The sequence below is a fragment of the Chlamydotis macqueenii genome, chromosome 4 (assembly GCF_036417535.1).
Source record: "Chlamydotis macqueenii isolate bChlMac1 chromosome 4, bChlMac1.mat, whole genome shotgun sequence".
Taxonomy (NCBI): Eukaryota; Metazoa; Chordata; class Aves; order Otidiformes; family Otididae; genus Chlamydotis; species Chlamydotis macqueenii.
In genome coordinates this window covers 48671154-48686297 of record NC_141559.1, presented here as the reverse complement: position 1 = coordinate 48686297, position 15144 = coordinate 48671154, and the positions used below count along the sequence as shown (strand labels likewise).

The 15144-nt window shown below is 41.4% G+C and overlaps 1 protein-coding gene across 2 annotated transcripts in view; it reads right to left on the bottom strand.

The window, feature by feature from the left end:
- Nucleotides 1-15144, bottom strand: part of STOX2 (storkhead box 2) — a 149430-nt gene that overhangs the window by 59536 nt on the left and 74750 nt on the right. The window contains exon 1 of one of the 2 annotated variants that reach the window (XM_086747370.1): nucleotides 14649-15084. The exons of the other annotated variant lie outside the window; for it this stretch is intronic. Coding sequence (XP_086603496.1) covers nucleotides 14649-14814 — 166 coding nt within the window. The 5' untranslated portion in view covers nucleotides 14815-15084. Of the gene's footprint in view, nucleotides 1-14648; nucleotides 15085-15144 lie in introns of those variants that run through there. 2 annotated transcript variants of the gene reach the window in all.

Below are 15144 nucleotides of genomic sequence, written 5' to 3'. Positions count from 1 at the left end.
ATATTAGGAAGAACTACTTTACTAAAAAATTGGTCAAGCGTTACAACATGCTGCCCAGGGAAGTGCTGGAGTCACCATCCCTGGAGGTGTTAAAAAAATGTGTAGACGTGGCTACCGGGAAGATGCTTTAGTAGGCATGGTGGTGTTGGGTTGGCGGTTGGACTTAATGATCTTAGAGGTCTCTTATGTCCCCCACAAGTTTTGGTGACCCATCACAAGATCTACTGAGGAAAAGACTGAAGCCAAAGCTCAGCCATACAAGGAGATATCAGAGCACTCACAAGGGAGAGGAGCTCTATGAAATAAAGCAATGGGAAAACATATCTCAAAAACTTCCTGGCTTTCTTCACTTTAACAGCTACTTGTGAATAACTACCAGAGGGGAGCCTTGCAGTCTTCACTCGGAGAAATCTCCCTTTGAACACCTGACTTTTCTGCCTGCTTCACTCTTGCTTCACTTGAACACCAGCCTCCAGCCCAACTCCCTCCCCTCCAAACTATCGGTAAAATCAAGGTGAGGGACTGTCATACTGCAATGACAGCAAGGGGCAGCTCAGGATCACAGGAGGGAAAGGTGAACTCTGCGATGTCACACTAGCATGTTCCAGCAAGGCATGACATCTTACAAAAAAATCTGGCACCTTGCCCCAATTTTAGGATTGCTTGCAAGTAATACTCAGCAATAACTATTTCAGGCTCCAATTCTTTCCCTTCCCTTACCTACACTTTGACGTAAGTGCCCCAGGGTCTTCTCCTTTGCCTTCACCTGAGCACCAACAGCTCTAGTTCCCCTTTCGCCCCTTGTGCAAGCAGGGCATCACCAGCCTACAAGCACATGCAAGACATTGTCACAGTATTAACATCGTTAATTTCAATAATGCTACTGCAAAGATACAGTATTACTCAACGTGAGTGTGAATGTACCCCTTTAAATCAGACAATTAGGAATAAGCCAACATCACTAATGAACAGAGGACTAGAGAGTGCTGATTTTCATACTCCAAATGATCCTTGGTCTTTCCTGACCACCATCAAGTGAAGTCCAATTTTGTTGCCTGGCTCTCTGCCTAGAGAAACTATTCTACTGTTGCCAGCAATGGATTCAAAGGCCTTGCTTTTACTCGCACGCTACAGTAAACTAGTAACAACTAAGTTAAAAATCAATAGAATTGCACTGGTATACAAAGAAGAATCTGACCCCATGGTCTATCAGGTCACTTTCAATGATCCTACAATTAAAGAAGCCAAATTAAACATTTAACGTTTGACCTTTGCTGTTGTTTCTAGACTAGCTAATACAGATTAAAAGCATATACTTTTTTCAAGAGTTTACAAAATAAAAGTTTTAGATCCTATACGGGACATTTGATATGTTCTTATTGTGCGCTAGAACTTAAAATGCTGAATTTTAAAATATATAATAGTAACTTCAGACTCTAAAATCATCTACTTTGGACTTACTCTGATTAAGCACCCACTAGATGCTTAGCTTAGATCACAGACTGGAGTGGACAAAAATCAATCTCCTGTGAGAATCTCACTGCTACAATGGCGATTAACAACTTCTGCAGATGATAGAATCATAGAATGGTTTGGGTTGGAAGGGACCTTCAAAGGTCATCTAGTCCAACCCCCCTGCAACGAGCAGGGACATCCCCGACTAGATCAGGTTGCTCAGAGCTTGGCCTTGAACGTTTCCAGGGATGGGGCTTCCACCACCTCTCTGGACAATCTCTTCCAGTGTTCTACAACCCTCAGTGTAAAAAATGTTTTCCTTATATCTAGTCTGAATCTACCCCCCTCTATTTAAAACCATTACCTCTCGTCCTATCACAACAGGCCCTACTGAACAGCCTCTCCCCATCTTTCTTGTAGGTCCCCTTGAGGTATTGGAAGACTGCTATAAGGTCTCCCCGGAGCCTCCTCTTCTCCAGGCTGAACAGCCCCAACTCTCTCAGCCTGTCCTCATAGGAAAGGTGCTCCAGCCCTCTGATCATCTTCGTGGCCCTCCTCTGGACCCTCTCCAACTGGTCCATGTCCTTCTTATGCTGGGGGCTCCAGAACTGGATGCAGTACTCCAGGTGGGGTCTCACCAGGGCAGAGTAGAGGAGGAGAACAAAAAGTGACAAATTCAAAGATTGCCAAGAGTAGATTCTTAAATTTTTTCAAAAGGAAGTTTATTACTAAGATTTTATCAGTTTTCTATAATTTTTACTGTTTTGTATGGTATGTTTTCTATTATTTGCATTGTTTTCCCAATGTTTATATTTTAGTCTTGCTAGGAAACACATCTGCAACATCAATTACAATTACTAACAGCAAGCACATCTAAATTAAACACCTGCAGATGTACACAAAGTATAAACAAAATACACTCACATTGGTATACAATATAGTCTCCCCAAATAAAATATATGAAATGGATGTGCTCTGATGCTGTATTAACAAGTACAACAGAAAATCTTCAGCAGAAGGGTGGGGATTAAAGAGAGCAGTCTTAAATAGAACATAAGTACAAGGTACAATTATATAGAACCTATACGAATACATTATGCCACTCAGCACATGCAGTAAAGTTATTTTGCACATATACAGCAAAAAGATGATTGCCATGAGTGTCACTGAATGCGCATACTGCGTCCCTTGGGAGAGCTCAACCATGTGCAACGCACATACAGAGCATCACTGGAAGAACCACCATGCACAGTTGTCTCCATCCACATTTACACAACACTCCTGAAATCTATTTCAGAAAACGTATTTCTATGATGCTGGTCTATGAATTAACGGAGCTGGGGGACATAAGTTTCATGGATGTTTTTGCAGCTCTGCGGAGAGATGATGGTAACCAGACAGGTATTCAGCTCTATGCTCTGCCACTGTTTTCAAAGGCAGCCTATTAGCTGAGCACATGGATGGGGGTATTGCAGGCCCAGATGCAAATCCAGGTATGTGGATTTTAAAACCTACACAGCTCAATTTACCAGCCTTCAGAGATGTTGAACATTCGGCTCCTGTGAAAACCTGACTTTCACTGAGACATTCAATAAGTCACAAGCTCAGGAAGCCACACTGGAAAGCCATGGCCTTTAGCTATTAGCTGAACAATTACCTCTCACCTAAGATTATTCTTGTGAGCCAGCCAATGCCTCCAAAACAAGGAAAAAGGATACCTTGAAGACATGAAATGTGAGGATCCACTTCTGCAGTATTTTCTCAGGACAACTCTGTCTTGAAACAGCAGTTCTGCCTGATTAATATGTGGAAGACTTGGAAATGACTAATGTCTTGCCACCAGATCCTGCCTGCAACGTGAATCAGGAGTCGACATTTTTGGAATGTCAAGAGTTGATATAACAAGAAACTCCTGCTTAATGCAAGCTTTTCATCTAGACATGTGTCACCTTCAAGATGAGATGGTTGACGATGCTCAGGGTTTAGAGGGGAAGAAAAGGGAGGAACTAAGGAAATAAAACTAACTGAAAGGAGGAGTAAGTGCAATCACAGAAATAATTAACAAATGCCTCTTTCATGACCTCACAACCTATCTTAGGTAAATAGACAACGTGTGACGACCTGCATACTATTCATATCACAGTTACAGGAATCTGGAATTTTTATGTTGCATTTGGAGAGAGAGGATCAACGTTGCCTCTTGACCTAAGAGCAGCTGGTGCTCTTCCACCACCAAAAATACCAAGAGCCTCAAAACCTTCTTCACACATGCATCTGTTCCTCATTAGTGAGAAATACTGCAAAACAGGACAGCATGAGACCCATGAGATCCAAGTTCAGTACTAACAATGCACGCAACCCAAGGCTCTCACAGGGCAGTTCCTTGTATACAAGGTGAGTGGTTGTCACTCCCCTAATATTCCCACAAGTATCACAGAGTGTACCTGCACAGAAACCTACAGTGACACAAACAGGTAAAGCTTTTTTCCTCAGCTTTTAAAACTTACCTTTTTATTATTTAACTCTAAATGCAAGCTACAGTGAAACACTTAATTTTACCTTAGTGTATTTCTTGAAGATGTGAAAAAGAGAACCATGAAAAGCTGAGCATATTGTATTGCTACATGCCTATTGCTCTATTTGGAACAATCCGCAGCGGGATGAAAACTGAATGAGGTTATCATCTGGTAGGCAGAAAAAAGTTGCACCAATTATGCGTCTTTGAAATGAGCTCAGAGACATGTAAGTGAAGGAGCAATGGTCCTGATTTAAATCTAGTGAGCTAAACAACTTAAATTAAAACCTAAGGGTAAGCTGGGGAAGCTTACTTCTCAAGGCCAGGATGCAAGAACACAAGCCTGCTCTGGCAGAACAGCAACTGTGCCCACAACTCCTCTTTTTGTTCGCTGCCATCACACTCGCCCTTGTTTCTGGCGAGGCTGCCCCACTTCTCTAGCTGTCCAACCAATGGCCCTTATTCAAGGGCAGACTTCAACTGAAAGGGAGCATTACTCAGCAGTTAAAGCTACTCCCTCCTCAGCCTTTCCAATTCCTTGATGTAGGCAAAGAATATGTGTGCATCATTCAGGGAAGCAGCACTGCTGGGAGTTAAGGTTTCCTACCAGAACAGTCAGGTTCCAAAATTTTGTGCCCTTTTCCCACTAAAGGACAGAATCAGTCCTTGGGGACTTAGTGTGCATTCTCATGTATAACCATTAGCACTCACATACACAGCACAGGTTTGTAACACATAAAATTTTAAACTTACATAAACCATGCTTTACTGTGCGGCACAGGGCAACATAGCAGACCATGTATCTGATAAAAAGTTACTGCATGTGGCTCTAAAATAAATAATTCCTTACATAGCTACTTCACCCTCTTGTGAAAAGAGGTAGTTAAGAACGTGGGTTTTAAAATGAGGCTTCCAAAATACGCCTTAATTTTACACTCATGGTTACTAGAGAATATTTCTGCAATTAAAATAATTATACAGACTGAACCTAAGACTGACTCAAAGGAAAACACCTTGTGATTTTAGGGGGGAAAAAAAAAACCCTTAAAAACATTTCATTTTGAGATGGCTATATCTCTTTCCAGAGAAATTCTTAAAAGTTGTTCAGAAACTGAGACTTCATTCAAGCTGGATGGAAAAAAAAGCAGAAAAACATTTTTTGCTTCTGTGTTGCATAAAAATATTCCAATCAGATTCATTCTTAGGTAGACATCCCATGCAAATACGATTTCAAGATTTCACTCCTGAAATTCAACGCCTATGGAAGGACACTTGTCCCATATGAAGCCCAAATTATTTTCACTGAGCCCTGGTCTCACAGTACTTCCATACAGTGATCCTACTGACTAAGTGTATACATATATACCACTCCTCACAATTCCTCTAAGATTTTTCATAATTTCCATCACAAACCAATTAATCTGTGCCACTGTAAAACATCTGTATCTAAAGAGCAAGAAAGTAACTACATCCATCCACAATGGAGCCAGAGACTAGCAGCATATTACAAAACTAAATGTTCCCCAAAGATGGATTTCCTTTGTTCAGAATTTTGGACTGGACTAATGCAAAGGGAGGGAGTCAGTGTGTGGACTAGCAGCAGCGAGCTGTGCTATTCTCACCTGTGACCCCATCTCTGCACCAGTAAACCTGTCCTGAAGTTGACACCAGAGGCTGAGGGACCACTGGCGCCTTGGGTGAACTTTCCATGGCCAGTGGTATCTGCCCTCCGTCTCTCACGAGAGATGTGCTGCAGACATGCCCAATGTACACGTGGGAGTTGCAGCTGTTTCAAACTTAATGTCAAAGCCAATAAACCTTTTCGTCTGAAGTTTTTGTTCCCCCTGCTCACTCAGCCAGCCATGCAGCATTTACACCTAAAAGCACACAAATCTTAACAAAACCTTGTAAAAAATATTTCCGTTTCACCCTGTTTAAAACAATATTTAGCTTAAGGCTTATGTGTAGTAAAACAAGGTCACTGTATGAGCCAAGAATATAAATTCTCAGGAGAGCATAATTTAGGACATCCTATGAAAATCAAGATTGATAATTTACTCTAAAACACTGCGAAAATTTAAGAGGCAAAGTTAAGCGCTACAATGAAATTCAGTACATCATCTTTACTGGCTTATAAGATAAACAGTCCAATTTATGGCATTTAAAACGTTATCACATATGGTCAGAAGTTCATCTTCTGAAAACAGGTCACAGGTCATCAACAGGAAATTCATAGGAAATTATGGAGGAAATTAAAAGAACACAAATGGGCAAGAAAAGTAGTTTATATAATCTAGGTTCTCCCAGCACAGCTTCCTGTGCTATGATGAACTCAGCTTTCCGATTGAACTTTGCCTTTTCTAGGCCACATTAAGTAGGTATTTCTGAATTGTCTATTATACTCTTCAGGCCTCAAAATGTTGAGGTAAAATTCACTACAAAGGGCCATTCATTTTTTTTTCCTTTAAACAATACAGCTGGGAAGGAAAATAGTAGCTGGAAAAGGCATTTTGAGATCACTAAATACAGATTTCTTCTTGCTACTGGCACCTCAAGAACCAGTGTGCAAGATGCTTCATGGACATGCATACCACACTGAGTATAGTACCCAAAGTCAAGAAGAGATTCTCTTATTGCTTCAGTTCCAGTATCCCAGTCAAACTGCAGCTGCATTCTCCATCACGTTTGGGAAGATGATGATTAGTGTCCAGGAATCTGTTCTACTCTAATATTAGACATTTCAAAATAAAACCTCTGGTCAATAAACGATAAGGAAAAGAGAGGGCTACAGTTCATCTAGGCTATCTGGACAACTTTTATAAAGAAAAACTGCTAAACAGAAGTAGTTACTGCTTGATCATTTCAGCTGAAAGCTAAAGCATGCAACTTACCGCCTAGCCACCAATACCTCTAACAGATCACAGAGAAACAAAAGTTAGCAATAACTTTACAAGACAGATAGAAAAGGGAAAGACTTGCAAGATGGCTCTTCTGTCCCTCTTCTTGCTACTTTCATTAAATAAAAAGACCTGGTATGAACACAATCAACTTCTACTTCATTCTTTTTCACAGTAGCTGAAATCCATGTGCAGGTCATCCCTACCCTCAAGAATCACAGGTCCACATAAAAGTCCACAAATTCACAGCAGCACCTCAAATACATTTTTCATACTTCTTTTGTCTTCTGCTTTCACACCCTATCAGATCCAACAAACCCATCAAGATATGTTTTTTTCAAAACCACAACTTGAAATTTCTAATGAATTGTGCATTTGTAGACATGTCCTGCAGACAGCATTTCCCACTGAGGTAACAAGTACCACTCCCATACTCTTAAAAATTACAGGAATCACATTATCTATGATTTGATGAAAAACAGAACTATCTTTGGGTTGTGAGGAGTTGGCTGACAAGGCAGAAGCGGTAACAGTACTGAATAATAATCATTTCACATCATTTACTGCCGGTATTATAAACAGGCTGTCTTTTTCAGCTTGCAGGAAGCAGAGATGGAAAATTATTACGAACACTGTGGCATCCAAAGGTTGATCTGAACACAGGATTTCACTTGCAGAATGAGGACTACTTTGTTCACACTGAATACACCTATTTTTGGATGTTCATTCCTACCCACCGTTACCAATTCAAGGCCCGGGTTCAGATAGGATCTTTTTTTTGTCATTGGCAATATTACAGTACAAAATAAAGGAGACAATTCTCCTACTGAACAGATTACAATCTAAGTGTAGGGAACTGCAGAAACAGCTAAAGTGCCCAGGAAAGCAAAGATGACCACTAACACAACTGGGAACACCTTCCTCACCTCCTGACTTTCAAACCCAGTGATTTTAATATTTCTTTGGAGGAATGAAAAGGGAAACTTGCTATACTTTTTATAACAAACTCGAGCCTGTTGAAAATCAAGTTTTCATGTTTCAGTTACCTTTTGCAGACTGCTTAAAAGCTGCCAATAGAGCCCAGGGCTCTGTCTAAACTAGACAGCTCTACCCACTCCATCACGCTGCACACCCAGATACATTTCCTGTAAAGCCAGGTCTTCCTTTTTTCTCTTCCCCCCTCACCCCTCTCCTCCACAGTCTACTTGAGCAAGATAATTCCAGCACCTATATGTCATCCAAGAGTGAGATAGCATCAGTAGAGCAGCCAAGTCAATAAATGTGCTGAAAAAAAGCAAGCCAGTAGCTATAAACAACTTTCATACCCCTTCATAGCTACAGGCAGTCACTTGCAAGCAACAAATGCTGGTTTGGGTGAGTTTTGGAGCTTCAACATTCAAACAATTTCCCTAGGATTACTCTGGTTGCAATTGGCCTTGATACCAACAATTATTGCAAGGACAAGTATAGAAGCACACAGTTTCCTGAGGCTTTTAGAGAAGCTTTTAACTCTCAATATTTAATCTACCTAGCAAAAAGACTTGTAACTGAAAGTGTTCTGGTTAAGTTCAGCCATTCAGGTCTCAGTTCCAATGGTTACTACTTCTTTTCCTTTTTCTGGTGAAAATTAAACCCAGTGGTTAGGCAAAATTGCAAGAAGTATTCATTAAATTCTTCTTACAAAGGGAAATCCATACTTCTAGGCTTGGATTTACATCTACTCCACCAAAAAAATCTAATATTCCATTTTGATAATTTAATAGTAGCTTTATCATTTAAAATAATGCAATATATCATGCTTTTCAAGGAAAAAAAAACCCCTACAATTAATATTGTATTATTTATCAATTGTTGCACAAGTTCTAAATTAGCTGACAATTTTTGATCATGGCTTTAATATTGTCTGGCCTCTTCCAACCACGTAAAAAGCATGCTCAGGAGGAGCCAAGAGTAATTGTATCTGAAAATTTTTTTCAGCACTGATTTACTTGAGTCACGGCCAGAGTTTAAGTGACAGGATGTTGATTTGGTTTTACTACCGTCCACAGAGATATTCTACAGAGTCACGCTAAAGAAACTCCCCAGAACACTGAAAAGAAACCCCCAATTTTTGGAGGACTTCTACAATGTGCTCAGCAAAATACCATCTTTTTAGTCTTCCTACTTGATCATACTTATACCTCTTTAAACTGTGCAAAGAACGTTACAAAGATGTTAGTTTACTCTAGGCTGAACTCTCCCGCATACAAATGAAGGCCTATTGTTGCTCACAACTGAGCAGGTCACTGGGCTAAACCAAGGTGATCTGCAAAATCCTCACATTTCAGCCTCCTCCAACAAGCAATGCATTTTCCAAAGATGTGGCTGCTATTCAATTCCAAAGTGGGAAGATATTCAACACTCTTCAAGTTTATCAAATGTTCCCAACAAAGACAGAGTATAACTTCTACACCTGTGAAAGACTGGGAGCTATTTGTGATGAATCAGTACTATGGTTGTTCTGAGCCCTTGTCTGTTCTTGGAAGAGGAGCTTCTTGTATCTTCAGTGGGCTATCATTGACGTCTAGCGTGCATAAAACAAATTACTTCAATTACAGGACTACTGGAAAACACACCTAGAAATGTATCCAGATTCAGACTGACACCTCTGCTCAAATGCCAATGAGAAAACGCCCTTTAGTGACCTGATCCTGGAGCACCTCTGTGCACCCCAACCTGGTTGAAGGTCCCAACAAACCAGCAGAGAGAACACAGGGACTTTAAATGCAAGTCGTGACAGAGGCTGGGGAGGAAAAACAACCTGAAACTCAGCCCTGCAGGGGTAGAACTGAGATAGAAACACAAATAGATCCAGATAAGACAGGCACACACACAAACTTCGGTTTCTTTCTTATATTCATTCCTCTTTGATTTTACTTCTAATGGTACAAACAGAAAAGCCACTCTGGATCCCCTTGCTCACAGGTCACCGCAGCCAGGAAGAACACCAGGTATTCAAATGCAGTTTGATCAGCTGAAGGCACAAGTAGTACACAGGATGCTGTCCACAGCTTGGTCTAAAAGTGAAGTCACGGATATGCAGAAAAATATCTTCGTAACTGGTGGGAAAGGACCAGGCATGGAGACAGTGGCATAACTCACAGGTATGGGCACAGCGCTGCATGTGAGTTAATAACCGCACAGGCAACTGCAGGGGTGAAAAACAGAGTTCTACAGGAGGAAGAGAGAGAATATTGCCTTTTGTATTCTTTTAGGCAAGAGATGCTCTCCATTTTTACTGGCCCATTAATGGGTCTGGTCTAAGACTGCCTAAAACTACTCAGAATTCAGGGAGGCAAAGATCACATTACTGTTAAGCAGATGAATTGGAAAGCGTTTCTTTATACCACACTGAGAGAAAAAGAAGGTGATGCAATACTGATTATTCCATTAAATATTAATAACAATACAGCTACTTTCAAGCTGGAACATATTCCTCTAGATAACTGAATTAAGGGACAGGAGAACTGAATGAGCTTCAAGGCTTTGCATGTATCTGTCATTTCTCAATTACATTAAACTGAGTTCTTCAGATCATGCATGATTATCTCCAAATATTAATTTTTATTAGAGTTAGAGGTTCAAGCTTAAAAAAAAAAAAAGAAGAAGAATCAAGACTCTCAAATTTGCTCAAATGACTCCCACAATCCTTCTTAGTGTTCAAGGAACCTGAAGAGGCAGTCCTAGACCTTCCATCAAACATCCTTGAAACAGAGAATGAGGATACCGTTTCCTCCTACAAATTTTATTTTGCGCACAGATACCATCAGCTGGACAGCAGTGTTACACACTTCTCTCCTTTCCCTTCTGCTTCAACTTGGTAATCAAACAGCAGGGCAACACCAAGACTGACTTTTACCCTCCAACTTTGGAACACTGAAACCTCTGCAAGAAAATTTTAGTAATGGCAAACTTTTCTGAAAGTAACATTCAAATAAGCATGCTCTGGAATTAGTTTTTATCGTTGTAGAAAGCTCTTCAGACATTCCTTCGTGCTGTGTGTGCTAGGCTGTTACCCTACACCACCCCCATCTCAAACTGACACATTACCTCTAACACCAAGATCTTCAATTAAAATAGCTCAAGAAAGGTTGCAGGAAAAAAAGTATTTATTTCCAGAGTGCTGGTAACATTTAATGGCTGGGTCAACCACAGTGTGCAGTTCCTTTCTCCACTAAAACAAAATTCAGGATTTGCCTTTGTTATTTATCAGGGGGGAAAAAAAAAAAAAAAAACAAACCACAAAAAAACCCCACCAAGAATCTTCCAACATTTCAAAAGCTATACAAAGTATTTCGTGTGATTTTGGAGCCCTCCTAAGCCTCAGTGAGTTTTATCCTGCTTGGCAGTTTCATACAATTTATTTATTTTCCCTTCAGTCAAGCAGCAATCTATCAAAACTCCAAATATATTTCTGCTTTTTCAGTAACGTGTATGAATTTTATTGGATTCAAACTTTTCGACATCTCTTTTCACGCAAGGTCAAAGCTCTACATTGTTGTAGTTTTCTTTTTCAGTGTTTTTTCTCCAAGTCAGTCCTCCACTGGGAAATTAATATTCCGCACGAACAATGAACTCCTTGCGTGGCCTTTGAACCTAGTGGTTGCTAGGAGGTCTAAAGAAACCCTGGAGTACAGCCGATTTAATAGCAGGTATCAAGAGATTATTCAGCAGTAAAATGTGTAATTTTCTAAATTTCCTGCTTTTTTTCCCTCCTTACTTCCATCTCCCTTCATTTGTCAGACAATCTTTAAATTTTGGATGAATTGCATCTGCATCAATTTTCTACAATTATGGGCAGTTTGCTCCCAAAGTACTGAAAATGTGACTGCCAGCCATCAATGCTGCTTCCAATCAAGCAAGTATCAATCTGGTCCTTAACTCAGTTTTACTGAAAAGGCTGCTTAAAATTGGGTGTGCTCCACCACTCTAGCATGAGGTTTGCATCTCTGTTATAAACAGGGTTCTGCTTAGAAACTGTATTTTCCCCAAAATAAAACACTACTGCAACACCATTACTCAATATTTCTCTGTGCTGAAAGAAATGGAAGTATATATGATTCTCCATGCCCCATTCAGGCACACTCAAACATCAACGTTTCAAGCTTTTTAGCATCTTACTGAAGGCCATTTGACTACCTGCTTTTTCATATTTCCCTAACCAGAGCCATTGAGGCAAAATCCCAAGGTTTCTTTCCCACCCTCCACTCCCATCCCAAACAATGCGGCATTTAATTAAAAGAGAACCACAACAATGCTAATGGTGATGGAGGTTAAATGGTTGGATAAACAGAATGCAGCCCTCTGAAAAGCCCATGTGTTTCAGGACACTTTCTCCCCTACAGCTTTCTGGGTGACAAAGAATGTATTTGTATTCCTGATCCCCACAATTTCTATGCCAGAAGACTTCCTGCAAGGAAGAGAGTTTCCTTCAAATGGTGAGAGGTGTTTAGATACAGTAGCCATTCCTCCCAAAACTAATATTTGGAAAGGCAGTGGACAAGGATCCTTTAAAACTCAACGAACGTGGAAACTATCCATCAAGAGACAACAACTGCATTTCCAGCTAAAAGCCTACTATGTTGTTGTTTTTTAAAAACCAAACAATCACACCTAAATCTAAACATTTGCCGATTTTAATTTTCAATGTATTCTCCTTCCCACAACTTTAGCAAATTACTCAAACAAGACATGACATTTGTCCTTCTTCTTCAGTTGTTGCAATTGAAATCAATGTGTTGTATACTCATCAACATAATACTCTGGGGGTCTGGGAATTACTTCAAAACATTTATAGCTGATTACAAATCTACGCCCACCTCCCCCAAGGACACAGGTAACTGACAAAAAAAATGCAGGGTGACACATCTGATTCTGCAGATCACTGGTGTTTGAGCACCTGGTTGGATTGTACCAATCTTGCCAAGATAAAGCTTTTACAGAGCCAAACTGCTTCCCTGAAGAATTAAAAACAAGCAAAAAACCACACCACTTGGCACACTCTCACGTGAGCTCCTTCTCTTTCAAATACAGGCTTCCAAACTGAAAGAAAGGCCTTAAAGTACCGACTCCAACAGAACTGACACAGCATATCTTACAGTGGGAATATCAGGACGTTCACGCAGAACAACAAAAATTCTTTGCAGTACAGACAGATTTGGCTTTCCAGCCGCTTTCAGGTCCTGCAGCACCAACAAAACAAAACAACCCCTCCACCACCACCACCATTCTCCTCTTCAGCTGTTCAAGCATAAATTATCCTTGTCATCTCCTCGCAATATGTGGCTTCCCAGGAAAGGAAAAAATCAGAGCAGCTATTGCCAAAATAGCACAATAATCTTACACAAGCGGATTTTTCAATAAAATGCATATTATGTCCCTTGTACTCAGGCATTAGAGAAGGAATAGTCACAAGACATTTTTAAAACATGAGAAAGCAATCCTGACTGAAGAGATACGTTTATTAGGGACAGAGATAGGGAAGTGAGCATGTAACTCACAAACCACAATCTTTGGCTCAACCTTTGCAGCAGAAATGGGGGTGGCGGGGGGGGGGAGGGGGGGGCGGCACAGACACACAACATAGGGCTGGGAACATTTTCAGTAATGCATAATAAATACCTTCATTTTCTCCCTCTCCCTCTTTTTCTCCTTTAAAGGAATCTGCCTACTCAATCTAAATTGAGCCTCAGAGGGAAGACATGCCTTCATGATAAACTGGAATTTGCCATCATAGTAATGAAACGTTATGTCCGATCCTCATAATAAGCAGGCAGCAGAACAACAAAGGAGGGTTTCGAGGATTTTCTGCCCCTGGCCCCCTCCCCATCAGCATTTTCCCCAAGTCTTCTTTCGGCTGTTTATGAAATGTCTGAATTCCAAGGCCATTAAGATGCATTTCAGGATGGAGCAGCTTCCATTAACAGTACTGAGGCTTTCCAAAATTGCACCAGCACTCTGTTGGAGGCCAAGCCTCTTCCCTGATGCCTGCCTTTCCCTGCGCCGTTTTTTTGTTTTGTTTGCGCTCTCTCTTTCCCATGCACAAACATGTTGGTGCAGTGTCCATTATTTCCCTACAGCTTCCCTTGAAAGCAATCGACAGATTAATATACATGCACGTGTGCGTTCCCCCACAAACACAGGTCTGGTCTCCTTCTACACCTCAAATAACAAATGCAAATATGTTTACAGTCATTTTCACCAAAGCGTTCTTTGCCTTTGCAGAAACATGCAGCTGAAACCCGGAGAGCCTGTAACCAGGTGAGAGCCTCTGCAACCACAGGTGATCATTTTCCTTTCCAAAATCGAAAAACACAAAAGCCCAATGAGTTAACTAGAGTTAACTGCATTAAAAGGGGAACGCGAGGGGCACTAGTAAATAACCAGCACATGCTTTTATGCACAAAAGGAGCAAAGGGCTTCATGCTCTGTGCACTCAGTCATTTTTATCTGCCCTTCCATGACAGAGACACGACCGTTTCTCTCATGCACTTATTTCACTCGACTAACAGATTTTAAACACCATATTGCGAGGGCCCTGCTGTGAATCTTGCAGAGGTACAAAATGGTGGATGTATGCTTTTTTTTTTTTTTTTGCATTATTCATAACAACTTGCACTCCCAGTCGCAGGCTCCCCTCCGGACCCACCAACACAGCCTTCCCAGAGCCAGACACACATATCCCGCACCAGCCTCGCAATAAAGAATAAAGCTCCCTCGCGCCCAGAAATTGTGTTACAAACCTGATGTCATGTAGCCCCGTGATGCCTGGGAAATAAAAGCTGGTGGGAAGTGTTTGTGCAGCCGGTAGTCCTTCTCACTGCGGGACCTCATGCGGTCTGAGGCCCGGTCGGAGAAGTCGGAGCTAGGCCAGGCCCGCCGCAAGGTCGTACTCCGCGTCTTCTTCATCCTGAGGATGCCCTGGCCTAATCCTCCCGCCGCAGCATGGGTCAGGCCTTGCGGCTGGCCGGATGGGCGCTGCCTGGCATCAGCCTAGCGCGGGTACCGCCGGGGCACAACCTGCCCGCATCTCGCCGCTACCTCTTCTAGGGCGCCAGCCGCAGGTCCCTTCCTTTTTTTTTTTTTTTCCCCTCGAATGATCCAATTTTACACACGTCCCACAATGCATTACACTTCATTTGCAATCGGTCCGGCTTACAGCTCCCAGATTCGCGTGGAGGAAAAGGCACGTTATGTGGCTTCTCAGGCAAAAAAAGGAGGAGGGGAGGAGGGAAGGGG